The sequence below is a fragment of the Apteryx mantelli genome, chromosome 2 (assembly GCF_036417845.1).
Source record: "Apteryx mantelli isolate bAptMan1 chromosome 2, bAptMan1.hap1, whole genome shotgun sequence".
Lineage (NCBI taxonomy): Eukaryota > Metazoa > Chordata > Aves > Apterygiformes > Apterygidae > Apteryx > Apteryx mantelli.
The window spans coordinates 20,426,232-20,448,184 of NC_089979.1; the positions used below are offsets into that span (position 1 = coordinate 20,426,232).

General features: G+C 36.9%; 1 protein-coding gene across 1 annotated transcript; it reads left to right on the forward strand.

Annotated features, from left to right (window-relative positions):
- The first annotated feature begins 3,418 nt into the window (after window positions 1-3,418).
- On the forward strand, window positions 3,419-21,516 carry ATP6V0D2 (ATPase H+ transporting V0 subunit d2). The gene is made up of 8 exons (XM_013956868.2): window positions 3,419-3,548; window positions 9,682-9,853; window positions 11,721-11,899; window positions 13,864-13,943; window positions 15,822-15,899; window positions 19,188-19,364; window positions 20,730-20,807; window positions 21,355-21,516. Exons 1-8 carry the CDS (start codon window positions 3,419-3,421, stop codon window positions 21,514-21,516), a joined length of 1,056 nt encoding a protein of 351 aa, XP_013812322.1.
- The last annotated feature ends 437 nt before the right edge of the window (window positions 21,517-21,953 follow it).

Genomic DNA, 21,953 nt, shown 5'->3' on the forward strand with positions numbered 1-21,953 from the left:
TATTGTTAACTTTGGATTAGAAAAAAACAAATCAAGAACCCCAGAACATTTTTCATATTTCTTTCCAAGTTTATTTCTTTCGGTGGAGGTGAATAAACCGAAGCAAGGTGGTTTGTAGTAGTGTTACAATGACCTCTTGTGGTAAAATAACGTACATTTAGTTTCACAGTTTCTCAGAAACTTTCAGTGTCAAAGGCTAAATTCTGCTCTTAAAGCTGAACAATTTTCTGTTGCTAATCCTGCTTAACCTGAATTAACTTCTCCTCCCAAGCATGCTATCAATATTTGCTTAGCTTGTTGCTAAAACTTCTTTTAAAAATATCCCAACCTTTGCTCTCCACAAAGTTAATAAGTGAAAGTACCATCACATGGTAATTGGCTAAAGCCAATTCACAGCTCTGTATAAATAATGAAGAGTTCATGAATGTAAAGAGCTATGTGCTAATAATTGTTTTATAAGAACCGTCAACCACAAAATGTTAAAGAAATCATATGCTGCTAGCCACTAATTATAAGAAATTACAGTAGATACTGGTTACTTTCTTTACATTGAAGAATATGTACAAATTTAGTCCATTAGCTAAATTATTATATTCATCTGTCCTAAGTCACTGCTGAAGCTGTCTGCTTTCATAAATTTTCCTTGTAACAAAAATCAGAGAACTGAGCACTTCCTGATTTTGTTGAATTAAGTTTGTCTGTCCAGATCATATCATGAGACACCTTATCCCTCAGCAGATAAAATCACTTAGAGTTTAACCCGGTTTTCATTATTTCATGAAATCATTTAAAAAACCAGACTTCCTGAAACTTCTTCGCTGAGTAATAATACTTCAAGTGATGGTCCCCAAAGCAATATTTATGGATCTAGTGGTAGAACTTTCTCACTGGGGGATCTGTGGTGCTGGTATTTGCACCTGCCATTATTCACATGACCCCGAACCTTACTTAATTTAGGATGTATTGCAAAGCCATTTCTGCACTGGCTCTGCCTTCTGAGGTTTTGGAAGCTCTTCAGCAATATAACCTTGGATTGCCACCAGCTGGATATGTTCCCTATTCTGGTATAATGTGATTGCAGCTGGGGGAGGCCTGAATTCAGCTGCTGTGAGACATAACTTGTTCATGTAACACACACTTTAGAGATGTACATGTTAAAAACAGGTACTGCTCTTAGTGTGCACAGTAATAAGTCCCTCAGGTAATTCTTCTTCCTCATTTATTTTCTTTGAAAAAATTAATATTGGAGGCTGTTGAGCCAAACAAGCCAGAACAATGACAACACACCAAAAAAGCATGCTTGATTTAAAACGCAGTTATCTTTACATATTGGTAAAGATACACTGACATATATATCTTTTTTCAGGATATATTACCACAGACAGTGGTAATATATCCTGTAAAATCTCCCTGTATTTTAAAACATTGTCAGCAAACTTCTTTGTCTGCTTCTTGTATTCTGTGCAACAGGAGTTTCTGAACACTGTGAACGTGCAGACTTGGGAGACAAAAATACATTGTTTGGGGGAAGGAGTTGTTTTATTTCTGTGGTTTAATAGGCCTGTGACAGAATGTGATCTGTCTCATTCTTCTTTAGTTGGGTTAACTCTGCAGTGCTAAAACCTGACTTTCTTAAAATTCTAAAAAGCCTAATTTTCAAGAAGCAGCCTCCAATAGTCTAGGCACCATTTGAACTCCCAAATAATTACACTTCACATACCTGAGCATATGATTTTTTAAATGCTGTCGTATCTCCTGCAGTTGGTTACAGAGGTAGTTTTAACCATCCGCCTGAAATAATTTTAAATGTACTATCTTGGCTCAGCCTGGTTGGCCTGGTGGCTCACGGCCACTTCTAGACCACTGGAGGCTCCCAGCCACCAGCCAAGCAGCCAGCTAGTCCCCTTCTTCCTAGAGGAGGCAGGGGGTGGCTCTTTGGGCAGCAAACCCCCAGGCACCAGAGCTCCTTGTGTGGCTGCAGAGCCTTGCCGAGGCCAGGAGCAAGGCGGTCTGGACACGAATCACCCAGCGAGTACCAAGCTGTCCTCATGCTCTCAGCACCCCACGATGTGGCCACGTGGCTGCCAACCCGCAGCTCTCCCTGCAGCTGCAGCCACGTTTCAATGCGACGGGTCAACAGGAAAGCCAAGCAGAACATCTTCAGCTGACACAATGCACCAAGTGTCTTCAAAGCACTGAACATTGAGTATAGGTGTTGAGATGCAGAGGGCAGGCAGCTGCTGTAGTTTCTGCCACTAGTGTTAACCCTCCAACCCCACCATAGCCTTCAGACACCTCACTGCAATGCTCCTGAGCTCCGGTTAGCTACATATCCAAATATCACCCTGTGCCTTGTAAGGCTTTTCCTTCTAGCCAAAGCTTACAGACATATGTTACATCTGCTAATGAATTTAGGGGGAAAAGGAGCTTTTTGTATTGATTACAGAAGCAAAGCCACTTTGAACAGTCAGTTTGGGGGCATCTAAATCTGAAAGGCAGCAGACTTATCAGTTCAGCATAAAAGTCACTGATAGATTTAGCACACTTTCAAGTTTTGTTTTCAATAAAAATCAGAAATCTCTAAAAAGGGTCTAAATTTATATTGTTGAAATTAAGATCCCTATTTCATAATCTTTATTTTGTAAGAGCAAAAATATGAGGAACTTCCACGTCTTAGTGATTATAACCAGAGTATTTTGATTTGATCTTGGACAAACTAGTTTTGACGTAAGTTTTGGACACTCAGTTTAAAGGTTAATGAAGGTCAAACACTTCAAAGACCTTTCATTTGGCTAGCACCTATGGCCATGATCTAATATTTACTGTAATTATTAGAAAATTCTTATTATTTGTAAACATATTTATTGACAGTGATGTGCAGTAGACAATTTCCAGCAATCAAAAATTTTAAAATAAGCAGACACTCAAAAACTATCCAAGTTCCTTGAATAGGCTGTGTTCTACCACACTCCACCATTTTAGTGCAGAAATATTTTTTCAATATGTATTCATAGATAACTTCCTATTTATAATATATTTAAGAAATATGAAAATGCCATCGAGCTTTTTAATATGTTTTCATTTGTTTCAATCAAATTCAGAGCATTCCTGTAAGTAGTGGTTAAATCTTGTACTCCCTTTCTGGCTTCTCTTTCAACAATAATAGATTTGTTTTCCGGCTCTGACAGGAGGGAGTCCGATTTGTTGTCTGGCTGATTAAGTGGTGTTGTGTAAGCATCAGTTATACTGGAACTATACTAGGAGCAAGAAACAGGAAGAAACTAGTTAGTAAAACACAGCTGTAGGCTGCCTGGAAATCAGTGACTATTTGTCACTCCTTCCAAAGAGAAGAATAAGACTTGGTGGTAAATATTTAGTACCATCAAGTATCCAACAGAAATTAAATCTCTTTTCCTCCATGCCGGGATACTCAGAGTTTTACTTCAACGTGGACCATGGCTACTTGGAGGGTCTGGTCCGAGGTTTCAAAGCTGGGATCTTGACAAGTGCAGACTATGTCAATTTAGCACAGTGCGAGACACTAGAAGGTAAGTCTGTTGGTTTATCTTATTTTGGAAGAAATACTGTTGCTTAGACCTTTGAAGAATGGAAGGTAAAAGATTAAAATATTGACCACTTTATCTCAAAAACAGGGATAACCCTGATTTCCTTTTAAGAGTTGTTCTCAAATTTAAGTTAATAGGTTTCCGTAGGAATTACTCTAGGATGATACAGGTTGTGGTTTCCAAGGCAGCCCGTATCATGGGGTTTTCTCGGTTACTGATAAACTTTGGAAACCTCTTCCATAGAATTCCTCTGAGGTTGGCAACCTTCTCACATATTTTAACCATACTATAGAACTGTGCAAATATACAAGTCTCATATCAGTTCAGCTATATAAAATAGTTCACAAAATCTTATTGAAAGCTTACCATTCAACACTGAATTTCTCTATTAAAAATATAATTTTAGTACTTTATTACTTCATGGGTTTTAGGGGCAGTGCAGGATATGCTACTTACCAGGAAGAGAAAGCTAGACTTCACAAAGATAAAACTGAACTATTCTCAAACTTAAAAAAGTTTTTTCAAAGGTGACCTTGTCATAGTCACAAAGGGAACACACGGTTGTTTCAAAAACAGCTTTCTGTGGCCAAGACTGGTCACAGCCTGGTGAAGACAGCCTTGTACAGAGAATCATATGACACACCTCTAGACACTTGGCAGGAAAAAATGCAACAGAAAAAATTGCCTTTCTAAAGAAACATAAAGGTTTGTGTTTTTTTTTCCCCTGACTCCAAATAAAAGCTACGATTGTACACTGAAATAATTTCTAAAATATGTAATGTATGTAGATTCATTTGAAAAGGTAGCAAGGAGAAATAGTAGACTTACTCTGTTTTAAACATCAATTGCTTTGCTTATGCAGTGATGGAATTGGGGAGATGAGGAGTGCAAGGCCTGAAGATATCCACATACACAGAGTTTAGAGGTTTTGTAAACTATTAGTAAACCTGGGAAGGCTGTATGCCATTAATCTTTCAGACTAAAATAACTACATTTAAATAGGTATATGTAGATATCTACCCATGAGGTGGATAAAGCTCCTCTCACAGTTAAAGAAGAGGTAGTCACTATAGTTAGTGGGATCTAGAGAGCTATTTAGCTGATCAAATGCACATTCTTACTTCAGCTGATGAGCTGAACTGGAGAGCTGTATCAGGTCTCCATTTGGTATAATGGCGGTTTAGACATGTAAGACATGTAGACATTTACTCTGACAACTGAATTCTGTTCCTTATGTCAGCTTGACAAAAGCTGACAGTAGCCTATTTGTAGCAGCGGTTATAATCTATAGAACTTAAGGACATTCTTGCTATTATATTTAATTCTTTAAGTCAAAAATCCTGCTTAATGAACTTACATGCTCTTCTCGAACAGCTAACAGAGCTTCAAACATCTATGAGAGACATGAACGACAGAATGATGGAACTATTAAACTCTTGCTCTCACTCCGTTTGTCTGTGCAGGGGAACACAGGAGATGATGTCACCAAAGACTCCAAAAATAAAAAAAAACCAAACCCTCCTGGTTATTGCTCAATAAGAGGAAAAAAAATACAGGTTTAAATATATCTTTTTTTAATCTAAAAAAAGGATTTTTCTTCATCCTTTCCAGAAGAAAACAGAAAAGTCATTTTATAAGAAAGACATTTACAACCAGGAAGTGGTTTTCAAACTCTGCTGAGATATATAAACCTTCAAAGTTATTAAAGGGAGGCACAGTGCTTTATGGACAGATCACAACAGAGAGATAAGGTCATTTTCTAAATAAGATTTGCAGTATAAAGAACAATGACATTTCTTGATTTTTGAACCTTCTTCACTCTAATCTTCATCCTAGTTTAGAATACAAATGCTTTTCAGCAACAGAAGCTGCTGCCTTCATCAACCCATCTATAAGCATATCCTTACTACTCACTATCATTTCCCTTTTCGTCTGTTTAGCTACAGAACATCTCTGCCTCCATTGGGTAATTTTCTACTTCTTTTAGCCAACTATCAGGTTCCAACCACTTATCTGCCAAATGTATTATTTATAACTAAAATATTAGAAGTATTGGATTTGTACATGGAGCTGAATACGCACATCTCCATTCATATATATGATGTTGTAACACTGAACTTGCATCACTAGTATACAGCACACCAAAAAGACAGACCCTTACCTCTAAAGATGGAGTTATATGCAAACATTGTACCTTGTTTCCTATTAAAGCATTCAGCATGTGCATTTGCGCTTTTCCTATAGTGTCTTCAGTCCCTGTATTCACATTTGAAGGTAATAAATTTACTCCACTGTGTATTCTGTGGTATAGCACCAGACCACAGAAATTGGCCTAAGTTAAAAATATTACAAATATGGAAAAACAAACAAGCAAAAACAAAATCAAAACCACCCCATAAATAGAATTTAAAAGATCTTTTAATTTCAAAGTGGTTTTGATATCTCTAGAGGGAAAACCATAACATCAGTACCGAAGAACCACAAGAAAAGCTGTAGGTTAGTACTTTATATTTGCATGATAATCACAGGGTAAGTATAACAGTAAGAGGGAAAGTAAAAAGGAGTATGCTAACCAGCTTAAGATACCATCGTGTCCTCTCAATTCTGGGCCACACAGAAGAAGAGGCCTTAATTTAGACATCCTTCGGGGCTTGTTTAAATTATTATTATTTCTGTGGAGCTCCCCTGCGGGCTGCAGCACTGGCTGGAACCTCTGCAGTCTGGCGTGCTATTAGTCTGGCCCTACGGCAATCTCTGTTTCCGGGGGAAGGGGTCCCCAGAAGAAGCCTGCTGACAGTATTTTGGAGCAGAATATGGGAGGGGTTCCTACTCAGTGCTTTCTTCTTTCCTTGCTTCCTTGGGCAAGGGAAGGAGTACTGCTCCCACCAGAAGGGGGAGCAAGTTGCAGAAGGATTAGCAGCCCAGCTCTGCTCCCACCAGCGCCACTGAGATAAATTCATGCCCATTACCGTTGCCAGAACGCGCCAGCACACGGTGGCTGGGTGAAAACTGATGCTAGGTGGTTATCCAAGTGGGAAGTCAGACAAGATTCCAGGTTTTTACACAGCTTTGATGCTGAGGGATCGTTTGCTCTCCGTGGCAGACCAGGTTAACACTTTGTTCAGTTTCTTGCAGTATTTTTTTCTTTCTGATCAATATTATTCATGTCTTAACTACACTCATCTTAAACTAGCCTCTCTCTACTTGAGAGTTAATTTCCTTTCCTCTGCTTGAGAGTTAATTTCCTTTAGACATGCTGCTGTTTTAACTGTGAGTAAAATCACATGATTTAAAGTCATAAATTTCCTACATATGATTTTCCTACATATGATTGCATGAGGAAATGCATGATGGAGTTGGATGACAATAATATTGACGGCTGAAATACAAGAACTTTCTTTCCTAGGGATTCTGTGTACATGCCAAAAAGCACAGGGTCTTGTATAGGTCTCCAAGACACCCTGGAGATAAGGGAGCAGCTACCACCAATAAAAAGTTTTGCTGAACAGGAATGTCTGAAGCCCCTGTAATGCTCGGTCATCTACTCTTGCCAGGTCACTAAGTCATGTTACTAGTACATGTGTCTTACTGTGTTAAAGTCTCCAGAAATATGATCTTATTTATACCAACTGCCATAAGGAGACTATAATTTAATACTGCTAGAACAGCCTCTGAGCTGCACACTGGTCTGAACTCTGACCATGATATTTTTGATTGATATCATGTGCTTTTGGAGCTTGTTGATTACTTTTTTCTCAATTATTTTGGCCAAGCCCATAAGATAAGGGTGAATATTATTTCTTATGCTATCAATGATGGCATTTTTTAAAGTCTTTAGTAGAAATACCTCTCTAAAGTAGGCCATGGAAGTGGCAGGGTCATTAATCCAATATTCGTGGGCATAGTATTTTCTCCATAGCTTTTAAGAGCCAGGCAGGGCTATTTTATGTATTATGGCTAATATTTTTCATGAATTGTGTTTTGGTATGGGTTCTCAGTCAATTAGAGAGTGAGGTAGGTAGTACAGTCTTGTCAGAGACAGACTGCTCTCAATCAGTTGTTTTTGTTTTCTGTTGATCTCATCCGCGATGTTAAACACACTTCTCAATGGTCAATACTTGCGGATGATATTTGGGTTTTGCAATCCGCTTTAGCTATTAAACCCCTGAAAACCACTGTGTCAGTAATGCATTTATAGAGTGTGACTCTAAGGAGGTATCGGTGGTTCATTTGAAAAGAGACAGAGCAAAGCTGTAATTCCAGCCCTCTGCGTGTGATGAGGTAGTATACTCTAATCCCACCATATCTCAAATTTTCTTACTTTCCTTGCAATGAAAAGAGAAAGTGAAAATGATCGCTTTTCACAGGAAATGTAGATGTGATGTAAAAATATTAGTGAGTTTTTTAGAAATACATTTACGCATTTAGACGTGTTTCTAGGCATAATTCTTCATTTTTATTTGATTCACTGTTCTTATTTTTCTCTCTTGAATTAAGTAGTTTTCCTTTTTCATATTTGAATTCTCTTTCTTCTTCCTGAAAAGAGCCTGTACTGAAACTATGACTATTTCCTAGTATCTGTCTCTAACCTTTGAAAGGACAACAGCCTGTATCCTGACTGTTTTGTCAACAGTTTTGCGATAAGCTCTGAGGACCTATATAATTTTCAGAAGCAATTACTTTACACTGATTGCATTCATCTATTACAGGGAGATCTAGAGAAATCCTAACAGTTTCAGAGTGCTAGGCGGGTGAGGTTGTCCCATCCAAAAGCCTGTGTTGATGTAATCACTGAAATTAGCTCAAGTGGCAGCCAATCTTGCATACAAAATTCTAGGATTTATCTATCTAAATAAGTTAGAGTCCTAAGATTTTGAATTTGCAGGGTACTAGTCCCTTTGCGTTAAGTCTCAGTATAGGCAACTTCATTGCATACTAAGAAAGTATCCACATGGAGAACTAGTGAAGACTAGCTACCACACTAATAAATGCACTCCTTGCTAACTGCATATTAACTTCCCTTGCAGACTTGCCCTTATTTCAGCTGGTGGGAGTGTTATTTTTCTTTTCCCTAAATATCACTTCAGATTTTATTTGAAAATATAATCATTATGAATGCCAAATCCTTATAACATTATCCCAATCTATAATTTACAATAGTTTTAATATAGCATTTGAATGTAATTCTGCAATATAGCAGTGGCCTTTTAAAAAGAAATGCTAAACTGCTTCACACACTAAGAATTGATTGCAATCTTTACTTTTGCCTCATGGTGGAAAACGACTGGCAGAGAAAATTTATCAAAGGAATTCTTTGATATTACAAAAGCTTGTCCTGACCTTGTCTTATCAACTCATTTTTTCTCCAGTTACCAGTGCTGGGAGCACAGACAGAATGTGTCATGATAACCCAAGTTTCTGGAACAGCTTCTTAGGATCTGCTAATAGCAACCATAAATTAGACAAAGCCAAACCAGAAATGTTCGGAGAGTGTAATTGTGCCCTTTCATGCCCTCCACCGCAGAGCTCATTTGGAGCCCTGAATCTGAGCCAGGCAAGACTCCTCTCTTTTATTCAGGTAGCTTGATAACATTATAGTCTTACATGAGATTTAAATGTTTCACATGAAAATTTAACACCTTAATAAAGTTACAGGATAATACTTATTGATACATAACAGTCCATAGGAGCATGACGCAAAACAACTGGCACAGATTATAAGGATGCAGTAATGGTACCCTGAGTAAATCAGTGAAATCAAAACATTGAGCAAACCTGTCTGGGAAGGAGCTAGGGACAGCAGTAATTAACACTGTGCCTGGTGTGACTGACTGGAAATTGAAGTTGCCAGTAAAACATCTGACCAAGGGGTAAACTGTTTGTCCTTTCCCGTGGCATCTACCGACTCTTACTGGCAGAAAAGGCAGTACAAGTTTGCAGTAAGTGTGCATTAAGTCTATGCTAAATCCGTGGCAAAAACTTTTCACTTGAGTATAATCAGTCCTTTAATATGAAAATATAATGTTAAAAATGAACATTTGAATGTCATTTTATTTGGTTTGGAGATAATATAATGACGGTTTATTCTTGTGATCTTCCCTGAATCTAATTCTAGACCTGAAGTTACATCTGCAGACTACAGACTATGGCAACTTCTTGGCTAATGAGACTGGCCCTCTCACTATTTCCACCATTGATGATAAACTGAAAGCTAAACTGCTCGCAGAATTTCATTATTTTAGAAACCATGCTTTTGAACCACTTGCCACATTTCTGAATTTTATCACGTAAGTAATGTTACCACCTGGCTTATATTGCAGACTCAAAGCAAAAGCACACCTACAAGGGGTTAAAACAAGGTAAATGTGACTTACTGGAATTTGTATTAAGTTTCACAAATAGTGAAATTTCTTTGATACTGTAATATTTACATGACTTATTTACTAATATATGTTCTGAAAATGTATATGAAAGCTGTTGTCTTTGCAACTATTTTAAAGAGCACAAGAAAAGCAGAATTTCTCTGTGTGAGGGGGCAGAAGTAGGTTGAGAAAAACAGTTAAAATTTTTCAAATATATTAAGTCAGAGACCTTGCAAAAATTAAATTTGGGAGGGTGGCTAAAGCAGTATTAACCATTTCATGATCTATGAAGCAATGATTTCAATGCATAATACATGATTTAAATTGCATGCAGCAAGTTCTAGATTTTGTTTAAAGGAGGAAAGATGACATATCATATACCTACCATACTTTTCATACCATTTGAACATTAAAAGCTGGTAGCTGTGTTTAAAACCACGAGTGCTGTTTTATGTCAGATGAACAGAAAGATCTGCTCTCAATACAGATATAAACAGATAAAATTGGTAAATAAATGACTTTAACAACATATTAATGAGAACAGGGTTCTGCTTTATAACAGTCTAACAACAAGGGATACTGAAATGTCAGCAGGATATTTTACTGAACTGCTTACTCCCCTTGATGTATCCTTTTAATATATTATGACTAGATTACTAGACTTTCCAGATTACTTTCAGAGACTATTTTTTTCTTAATGGCAAAATAAACTATCACTAACCTTATTTTTTAGCCAAGTGTGCCTTACTAGTTTTAGGCTAACATATCACCAAGATCTTGAAGACTGCCCTAGGACAGCTGTGACCTGTAGGCATACAAGTTTATGTTTTGTTTCAGAGAAATGAAAGTGAAAATACGAAAATTATGGCAGCTTTTTTTTCATACTGTTTGATATGCATGTGTACAAATGTGTGTACACACTCTGCACCTTGTTGTTTAGTAATAATGGAGGCATTTGTTTAAGGTATTTAACACAATTACTGCATCACTACATATCTCCTTATAACTACATAACTATATTTCACCCTTTCAAATTGTGTGTGAGAAATCATATCAATCTGTATGCCTCTATAGCTGTGCTCTGAATCAACGACACAAGCTGGAGATTTGCATCCGTGTTATATGTGTCCCAAGGGAATGGGGTTCACATTTCCATTTCTGAGTTACTGACAAAACTCTGACCAGTCTCTCTGATGGTAAAACTAATAAGAAGCTGGTGGAAAACTTTTACTATAGTAATAAAAAAGAAATCTGTGAGGATCTGTTCACAGCTCCCTCATGGGAGGGTATTTAAAGATGACTGAGAAGAAAACCATACGTTTGGTCCATCTGCATAAACACCGCAGTTTTAGTGCCTAGATTCCTGTGCACTTCTCCTCTGCCCAGATGTTCTATATGAAATAATAAAATTCCCAAAATAGAAGAAGCTGCTAGCTCAGGTGATTTGCATTTTGATACCACTCATTGCCACTTATTATATCAATGATGCATTTTACAGCTTTGTGCTTATTATATTCATGTTTCAGCTTCCTCTTCCTTAAAAGTATCTCTCTCCCAGACTGATCACATGGTTTAAAATTAATAATATGTTACCTACTTGTTATTTAAAAATCTTTATTCTTTTTTGATAAATGAGATTGACACAGAAAACTGACAAACCTGCAAATACTTTGGTCATTTCTGACTGTAGACTTATTACTAATTTTCAAAAATATGTTCGTTTTTATATTTTTTCAAGCAAAATCCATTAAAAAATATGGTTCATTTCTTTTAATTTTTCCTTCAAATACAGATACAGCTACATGATTGACAATGTAATTCTTTTAATAACTGGCACATTACATCAGCGACCCATAGCTGAACTTGTTCCCAAGTGCCATCCACTGGGGAGTTTTGAGCAAATGGAAGCAGTCAGCATTGCCTCAAACCCCACTGAGCTGTTCAATGCAATTTTGGTTGACACTCCATTAGGTAGGAAATTTAAATTATTTCTTACTTGGTTCTTGAAACTCCTCTTTATGTTTTCTTAAGAATATCTGAGATAAAGTAGCATGCTCTCCACTGGATATGCTGTGTTTTGGTAACATAAAAACCTATGAATAATTGGCTGATAAATTGTGGATCAAGCACTTCTGAAGTGGTGTTCAGGACATTTTCTAATAACATTTATTAACAGATTATGTATCAACCTTGGGTAGCTATACACAGAGAAAACATGCTGCTCTCAAGAAGTGCATGGATATTTTTTATGGCCAAAGTAGCCACTGACTTAGAATATCTATATTTTTATTTCAGCACCTGCATCTATAAAAAATGCAAGATGAAATCTTACCTATACCTGACCAAGGATCAAGAAGCACACAGTTATTAATAAATATTAATTTTGTGGTAGAACCTAGAATCCATCTCTTGGGATCTGGACATGATTCAAACATAGATAGAGATAATTTCCCCTATCCTGAAGGATGAAATCTGAAGACAAAACAGAGCGAGGATTAGAATCATCCTATCACATTGGATGAAATTGTGCTCAATGTGCAGCGACAGCCAAAACAAACAAACAAAAACTAAAAAGATGTAGGGCATTGCCAGGAAGGGTACTGTGAACAAGATGGAAAGTGTCATTTGACAATATATGAAACTTTGGTGTGCCCACATCTGAGTACTGCATGTAGTCTTAGATTTTTCTGCTCAAGAAGGATGAAGTGAAATTAGAGACATTACAGAGCAGGGCAGCTAAAATGAACATGGGGATGGAGCTCCTTATGAGGAAAGACTGAAAAGACTGGAGTCTCCAGTTTGGAAAGGATAAGGCTGAGGAGACATGACCAAGATTTGCAAAGGCATGAAAGTGGTGGATAAAATAAATGGAGAACTGTTGCTTTGGTCTATCTTAGGAGACCAAATCCCAGCAGAAAACTAGTTTTAAAATACATAAAAGAAAATGCTGCTTTACACAGGTGGTAGTAAATTTCTGGAATTTGTTGCTACAGATGTTGGTTAAGGCAGAGAGTATTATCATTTTTTAAAAAAGATGATACAAATCCATGAGCAATGGATCTATAAATAGATACTAAAGGGAACTGTCAGGGCTATGCCTTCTAATATTCTTAATAGAAAAACTGTGGATATTGGAAGAGTACAAATGGAACAGACCACAAAACATGGCCAGGCTTGCATGCTCTCTCTAAATAGTACCTCCTGTTGCTACTGTCTGAGACGATATTCTTTTTGATGTAGCTTGGTCTGCCGCAGCAGGGCATTTATTAAGTCTTTATGACACTGATATAGCTTATAACAAAAAGCAAACAGTGAGGGATTGGCATAGCTTTGTTAAGAATACAGTATTTTTAAGTGGTCCAACTGCACAAATAAACTTCATCCCCTGCCTTCCTGTTCAAAAGCCTGCTCTTTAGCCAGCTTTGTAGAGGAGCTAGAAGCACAGATGGTCAAGGTCAAAGCTTGTGCCCTTTACTAGTTGCATCCTATCGCCTTTCCCCCATTTACAAACATAGTCAGACAGGAAGAGGTAAACTAGGAAAGAGGATTCTCCTTAACAATTGCAGAATACCTGTATGATTTAAGACAAACATTATCTTTTATGTTCCTCACTAGAAAATCTCACTAATGCCCAAACCACATACTTCAGAGAAGATTAGGGCCTTCATTAGCATTTCCTATCCAATGCTCTCTGGAGACATGGACTCTGGCTGCTGCATTGATTGAGTCCCCTCGCAGCAGATTCTCATTAAAAGGAGGGGGTAGCAGGATAAGGGGAAAATGAAGAGGATTTCTCTTCCTCGCTGTTACATCACTCTTTCTTGTACAACAGAAACCTCAGATCCTTGGTCGCACACTGGTGAATGGCTACAGAAAAGAGATGCATAATATCAGCATGTAGATTTATACTGTAATATAATAAACTCTGCTTTCAGCTGCTTTCTTTCAAGACTGCTTGTCTGAAAATGACCTGGATGAAATGAATGTTGAAATAATGCGCAACAAACTGTACAAGGCAAGTGCTTGCAATGTAACAATAATACCTGGATTTTTCAAAGTGCCTTGGAAAAGGAGGTCAGCATCATTACCCCTGTTTTATGAACAGGGAAACAGAAGCCCGGTAAGATGAAGCAAGTTGTCTAAGGTCACCTGGCTGATGACAAGTCCAGGAATCAAATCCAGCTCCCTTGAGTTCTACTCCAGTATTTGGATACTTTCCAAAATTTAGACCTGCCTCCAAAGTCTAATTTAGTATCTCATTAATGAAAATGCTTTAGATGTCAGGCTGATAGCCAAATCCATTTGCTTATGAATAACTCAGTTACCCACAAAATGCCGTAGAACTGTTAGCTCCTAAGTGATCCTAAGCTGGCTTTTGACTAAAATTTATTTTTATTTATAAAAGGTAGATGTGACTTGAAAAGCTCTAATTACTTTGAGTCGAGATGGCATTTTTTAAATTAAAGGTTTTGTTTCACTTACATTTTCATTCTTTTTTTCCCTTATCTGTAGCATTGCTACAGCACAGTAGAATATGAATCTAACATGTGCCTTGCATTTTTGAAATACTTCACAAATATTAGCACACAGGTCAATACTCTTCTCATGGTTTTTTTCAAGGCAATACGTATTTTATTCTCTTAATGGTTCCTCCCAGCACATTCTCTCCAAACTCTTTCTTTGTTGTATTTCTTTCACAGTGGTGCCCCAGCCTGCAGGCAGTATTCTTATGGTGATCTGATCAGCACCATGGTGAAAGACAAAAATTCTTCCCTTGGTTTTACAAGTGATATTTATAAATTCCCAAGACAATATTTGCTTCTTAAATATTCTGCTACTTCCTGTCATTCATAACAACATCAGTTATGCCCAAGTCTTCTAATTCTCCCACATTACTAATAAACCTGCCACTTGTTTCCATTTTATAACATGCAACTTTCATTTTTATTTCCTGTGTGGATCACTTTACATTTATACTTTTTAAATTTCATTTTTAACTTTTTCTCCTCACTCTTCTAAGTATCAGGGGGATCATTTTGCAAACACTTTTAAATTATTCACATTTCCTTCCTCCTCTGCTTCAATTTAGTGTCAGCTGCCAATGTGATCAATTATGTTTGAGCTCTCCTATTAGATAACATTATCTAGAACCTAACACAAAATCCCATGCAGCAGATTCCCACTGCGATGTTTCTATTTAAGATTTCCCTAATTGCATAGTTAGTGAGAGCTTCTTTTAATAAGCTTGTGTGAATGCAAATGTGTTTTGATAACATAAATGTTCCCTAAGGCAGTATTTTGTGGGAGGGAGGGAGGGGCAGTGGGACCAGCTTGCACCACAAGCATTTCTGAGACAGTCAGGTCCTTACTGGGCAGGTATATTGAAATGGGTGCAAAGGGCAGAATCCTCGCTAGAGCAGAAGGCTCTGTAGACCAATACTACGGGAGCTTTATTTGCTGTTCTGATCTAATCCAGGGTTTTGAAGGGTAGAGCAGCAGGGATTAGTTTGTGTAGCTTCGCAGTGTCAGCCCAACAGCTGTGGCATGTACATAAATCCCCTCCTCCACACCACGATGCAGAGTTTCCTTCAGCCATCTGCTTATTATGCTGCAGAAGCCCAATGGAGCTAAAGAAGTTCCCTTTAGAGAGCAGAATATTTACCCTAAAACACCCTTCAGATGTTACCCATTTTGTAAGAACAAGACATTTACATTTTAATATTCCAACCTTCAATCCAGCAAAGCACATTATTAAGCACATATTTGAATTTAAATTCATAGACAGAGTTATCAACATTAATGGAAGTATTTAGAAATGGAGTTCATGACTAAGTGCTGTGCTAGACCAGGTCTTAAGCAGTATTTAAAATATTTCTTTTCTTCTTTCATGTAGTCTTATCTTGAGGCGTTCTATAAGTTTTGTGAAAAACAAGGAGGTACTACAGCAGAAATAATGAGACCTATTCTTGAGGTGAGAAAAGTTCACTCTTTGTAAATTAGAGTATTCCAAAATGCTTTCCTAGTTGAGTTACTTTGTTTTCCTGTTCCCTCTTTCTCAGTTTTCAAAGCTATTTTTCAGATGTTTGTTTCTCCTCTCAGTAATAAATATTTGCTAAGATGTACTGAAGACTTTATTCTAGGATGACTCTTACCTCTTGAGTAGAGAAGCAGCCAGCCCATTACCAGATAGAAGTTAGCTTCAGTTATTTTTTTTCTGTAACAGAGGGAAGAGTAGAACAAATAGCTCACTAATCTCAAACTGTTGTCCTTTAACATCCATGTGTAATAAATAGGAAAATTTAAAAAGTGGATTGTTTTTACACCTCCCAGCCCAAAATTAAAGTCGGAGTAGCTACAGTCTGGAATTCCTGTATCTTTAAAAATCAAAATTCTTCAAACTTAACGGCACCATCACAGGCTTGTTTACTCTCCTATTAAAATTAATGGTTGAAGTTAGAGTTGAGTGACCTTTGGAACTAGTGTCATACAGAAAGGTCCAACATTCCAGGGTTTATCTGTTTGTCTCTCAGCTCAGGAAAGTTTAATATTTATTTTTTCCATGAAAAACAAAATTCTTCCCCCCCCACCCAAGCTTATTTGCAGCATGGTGAAGCATAGTGTTTTCATACCTTTTATTGTAATAAAAGATGCAGAGATTCCTAAAACTGTGTTTTCATTCCTGCTTTTCAAATGATTTTGAACACTTCATTTAGAGTTCTCAGCATTCAGCTCCATTTTTCACACAGTTTATCACAATTCTTTGCAGAGTTTGAAAGCCAGATCACCCATTCATTTCCATGAGTCACGTTTTCTGGATAAGCAAAACTTACACCCTCCAAATTGACTGAACAAGATTCACTAAACTCTTATGACAACGTACTAGAAGGTTGCGTTGTGGGGGAGAGAATCAGCCAGGGAGCTCATCCCAGAAGGAAGAATGAGCCTAAACCATCTTTTATGAAGCAATGTCCTGACAGGGAAATGCAATTTCATATTGTATTTAACCAGTTCATAATGTTTCAGTTTATGTTCTAAAGAAAATATTCTTAATCAAGTTGAACTGACCAGAAATGAAATAGTTAGGGTAGTCCTTTGTAAAAAGTAAAAATCAATAGATTGACTGGCAAAGGCAGAGATGTTTTCCCAAGTCGATTTGCAGAAAGTTCATTTTCAGTTAGAAATTCATATTGAGAGAAGATTACTAAGCAGTATTAGTCTAAGCATGTTGTAAAATTCTCTTTATATTCATGATAACAGTTTGGTCCATGCTAAGCCTCTTTAAAAATCCTCTCTAAGGTCAATCAGCTAGCAGGATAAACTCTGTAGAAGATTTTGTTTTCTATAATGTTATAATAATCTGAAAACACATACACAGCAGATTGCTAATGGTGGAGTTTATGAGAAGCCAAAGTTTATTCAAAAGAATAGTTATTTATGCTGTAATCTTATATGTAAGATTACTAATCTGAATGATACTCATGTATTTAACTCCCCCAAACTTCTTGACCACCGGTCATGGTGCCAGAACCTTCCACATTAAAAGCACTGATGGTCTCTCTTCTGCCACGGGCATCAAACATTGTGTGTTTGATGCTGAATCTGGCAAGGAGCTGCAGGATTGCAGTGCAGCCAGTGCTGTGCCTGTTACTAGGTTCCCATGCTCATTCCCGGCAGCAGGCTTGCTGCTTCAGTTGCCTGAAGGGAAATCGGCACACTTAGAAAGCAGTCATCCTGGGTCTCCACCTGCACCCGCAGCCATCAGACGGCCCAAGTCACTGAAAACCAGCTTTGTGGTATGACCCAGTATGAAGAATCTCGCGTGCCCATAATACGGTGAAATAAGATGTCCCTGTGCATGGGAATGATCCTTCCAATTTTCTCAAGATGGGAGCCGCCAGGGTCAGGCCCCAAACCTGGTTGCATTAGTTATTACCGTATCTGAGCACACTTTTCCAATAAAATATTACAAATCTAACAGCTAAAACTCTACATGTCTTTAATAGGTTAAAAAACCCACACAGTTTCACTAGGGTTGATATGCCTGTTCATATTAATAAGGCAAGTAAAATTTGGCTCTGTTACTTATTAGCGAGAAATCTTTTCAAGCACACTTATTTTCTTCTCATTATTTCCCCATTGTTTATTCATTTTCCTTACTCTGAAGTCAGTGCCAGAGGGCAGTTGGGTTCCTGTTGCAAAGTGTTCCAGTACATAGGAGTAAGATTGCTGAATATGTGCTTAACTGCTAAATTTGTAGAACAGTGTTGCAACTGCATTTGTCAGTCTTGTTACTCAACAGAAAATGGTATGGTTCTGCTCAAAACAGTTCAAAAGTTCACAGAGTAAGAAATGATCCACACTTCCTAAAATCTGTGTACGCTCTATTTTCACTTAGAAGATTTTCATGTGTAACACCCACAGTTAGCAATGGTGCTGCTGTTCTTAAATGGTGAAAGTAATTAATAATAAAATAAATAAATAAATAAACCCATACTCAATTTAGATATCAAGTCAGAAGAATATATTTAACCCAAATAAAATAAAATTGAGCATGATTATTTTTAATTACCATTATATTTTTAATTCACACTGTAAGTATGATAGGTGAAATTTTGCCTTGTATGAAATAACAACCTGAGCTCTAGACATTAGAATGATTTTTAATCTTTTGCTGCAGGGAAAATAGAGATACTGCAGGCACCTAAACCTTCTGTTCTATGTGTTAAAAATTAACTGTTACTTGAAAGACTTGAAATCTTTAACTTGGCAAGTAAACAGCTCCCTTCTCTTTATGAAATTATAGTTTTAAATATGTGCATTCAGAAATTATTTTTTTCAAAACTTCCATTCAACCTTTACTATCAGCAGAACTCTTTGAGTGACCCCAGAGCAATACTATTGATTCTTGATCCCTTCATGTATTGTTATATCTAAAAGTACTATTTCATAACTTCAAAATGTGTGTGTCAGGAGATTTTCCTGTAGTTAATATCTTGGTAACTAATTAGGGAAATAAGGAAGTAGCTGGGATGACACTTTCAGTACAAAAATCACAGAATAAAAGCTGAGCTACATAAACTCGCTTTGATTTGCTAGTTAAAATTTAACAAGCATTTATAAATTCATTAAGGTCTGTTTCTTATGCTCTGAAGTCCACTTTTTAAAGTTTCCATAGTTTAACTGAAAAAAAAAAATTCCCCTTCCTTTTACAATGAGGATCTCTAACGACACCTGTTTACTCTTTGTTTTATGTATTAAGTTTGAAGCAGATAGACGTGCCTTTATCATCACTATCAATTCATTTGGCACTGAGCTGAGTAAAGATGACAGAGAGAAGCTATATCCAACCTGTGGAAAACTGTATCCAGAAGGCTTACACCTCTTGGCCAATGCAGATGACTACGAGCAAGTGAAGTGTGTTGCAGATTACTATGCAGTATGTAATCTAATTTTTTAAAACAAAAAGGCAAAATTTTAAAAAGCACTCATTTAAGTTCAAGCTGTTTTTGAGAGAAAAAACATTCATCAAAGATACAAATACAAAAGATCAATATAGAAGGATATTGAGGAAAAGGCCTTTGATATGAAGACTTAATTTATTGCCCTAGTACAATACAACGTTCCTATTACAGCAGTATTAAAATATGACCAGATCACTTTCTAATAAACAAAACTGTTCTTACTTCATTAAAATGTCAAAACTGAGGTCCACTTCACAGCTGCTGTCTCCAAGAATTTGGAGCACAGGCATAAGTCATTTTAAAATAAGTGGACCGAACAATTCACATAGCAGATGAGTGCAAGCCTGATTTCTTGCTAGAACTATAAAATAAGAGGAAAGTTGGCCTTCTGAAAATCTCTTTCTTTCTCTTCTTACTTTTTCCTCTAAATCACTGATAGAATCAATGAAGTAGCTGGTGCAGGTAATACTGTTGAGACTCATCCGTTAGATTTTTCAAAGAGGAACCAATATGAAACACTTGCACTATGCTCTAACGGTGCTACTCTGACCAGTACTAGTATTAAAGCTACCTCAAAGTAGCATACAAAACAAACGAAGTCTGGCCTGTAGCCTTTTGCACAGAAGAAACACAGCTAGGTACATGTCTGCTCCTATGTGTGAGCAGAACGCTAGAAGAGAGGTTGCACGTGCTACTATGTCAATGTGGCACAAAGTAAGTCTCTTCATTTGATGGTGAGATACTTAACCAAATTTGGGAGCAATTGTACTAGACCTACATTGGACTGCTACTTCATTAATTAAAAAAACAAACAAACAAACAAACAAACAGAGAAGCAAATCACAGAGGAAGGAAACATATAAGAAAGTCAAATATATCTGCGCAGAATATACTGGAATGACATACCAGGCTGATGGACTTAAGTATAACATTGATGCAGACAAGGCAAACTCAGTTGACTACTGGAAGTAAAATGAGCAGCCATGTGAGGATCAGAGTTCAGGCTGTTGGCTTCATCTGCAAGTCTGGCTCTGCTGGGTACTATCTGTACAAGAAGTCCAGCACACTCTGTCCAAAGGAGTGAAAGGTCATGTGTCATCCTACAGCAGTTTCTCTTTGTGCCTTCATTAAATTATTTGAAGTGGTAGCAAATGACAGTAAGGAATGCAAGAACAAATGTGAATATAGGCTTTTGAGTTAGGTAGAAGTATAATCTATACATGAGTTCTACTCAGGAAGATTACTTGATGTAGCCTAATTCATAAAGTAACGTAAAGTAACTGTGCTGAACAGAATGCACAAGTACCTTATTTCCCTGGGGCGGTTGTCTATGCTTTTAGGAATACAAGGCTTTGTTTGAAGGTGTAGGGAGTGGCACCGGAGAAAAGACACTGGAAGATGCATTTTTTGAATATGAGGTAAGAGGTTCTAACCTTAACGTTTCAAAATCAAAGTTACCCCCCGGAATAATATTTAAAACAATTAATACTGTCCATTCAGAGTGAGGCACTAGGCTTTTGACTCTTCTGTGATGCAACATTCAGCTCTGCATTCAAGCACATGGTATTGCTACAACTGTTAACTTTTGGGTGAGACAAAATAGAAGGATTTAACTTTTTAAATAAAATAAATCCTGAGACAAGGTTTTGGTGAGTAGTTATAGAGCTGTGAACCCTGATAGCCTATAAAACTCATCTCCTATAAACTTCTTAATGAAATTTCCTTGCACAGTCTACTGAACGGGGTATTTCACCACTGTCCTTTACTTACATGTAATGTTGCTGTGGTCTGTTTCCAAATTTAATCCAGAGATGATATTTCAATTACGTTTCTACTGAAGAGATCCCTAAATATAGCCATAGTTGCAAAGCTACATAGAAAATTTGATGATGAAAGCTAACATTTAAAAATCAAATTTTTCATCTTTAATATTTTATCATAACACTTATTTCATCTTTTCCACAGGTAAAACTGAATGTGCTTGCATTCAATAACCAGTTTCATTTTGGAGTATTTTATGCCTATATAAAGCTGAAGGAACAAGAATGCAGAAATATTGTATGGATTGCTGAATGCATTTCTCAGAGACACAGAACCAAAATTAATAACTACATTCCAATTTTCTAAATCTGAAAATTTATAAGCCTAGAGTACCTGAAAAGGAGCATTATTTCATATATATAAAAAAAAATCTTACTTTAAAAGTTAACTCTTACCAGATGTTTTAAATTATATCCTCCATATATACAGTAGCATAAACAAAACTAGAACCATAATTACAGATATGAGTACTTTATCAGGAAATATTTAGTGGACTTGTTTGTAGTTTTTGTTTGTAGATTTATTCCCCACTGTGCCCATTTTAATTTAACTGGTCAATAAAAACTCCCTACATGGTCTTTTATGCACATTCTTTCTCTCTAGTGGAAATAAGTTCTATGTTAATGATGTTTGTAAAGCTCTTCAACGGCTTATTTTTGAATTAACAGTTTTCTCAAATGGCCAACTAAACAACTATTTCTATCTTAGACTGTAGTTATGGGCTTCTTCATGGCGTACAAGGG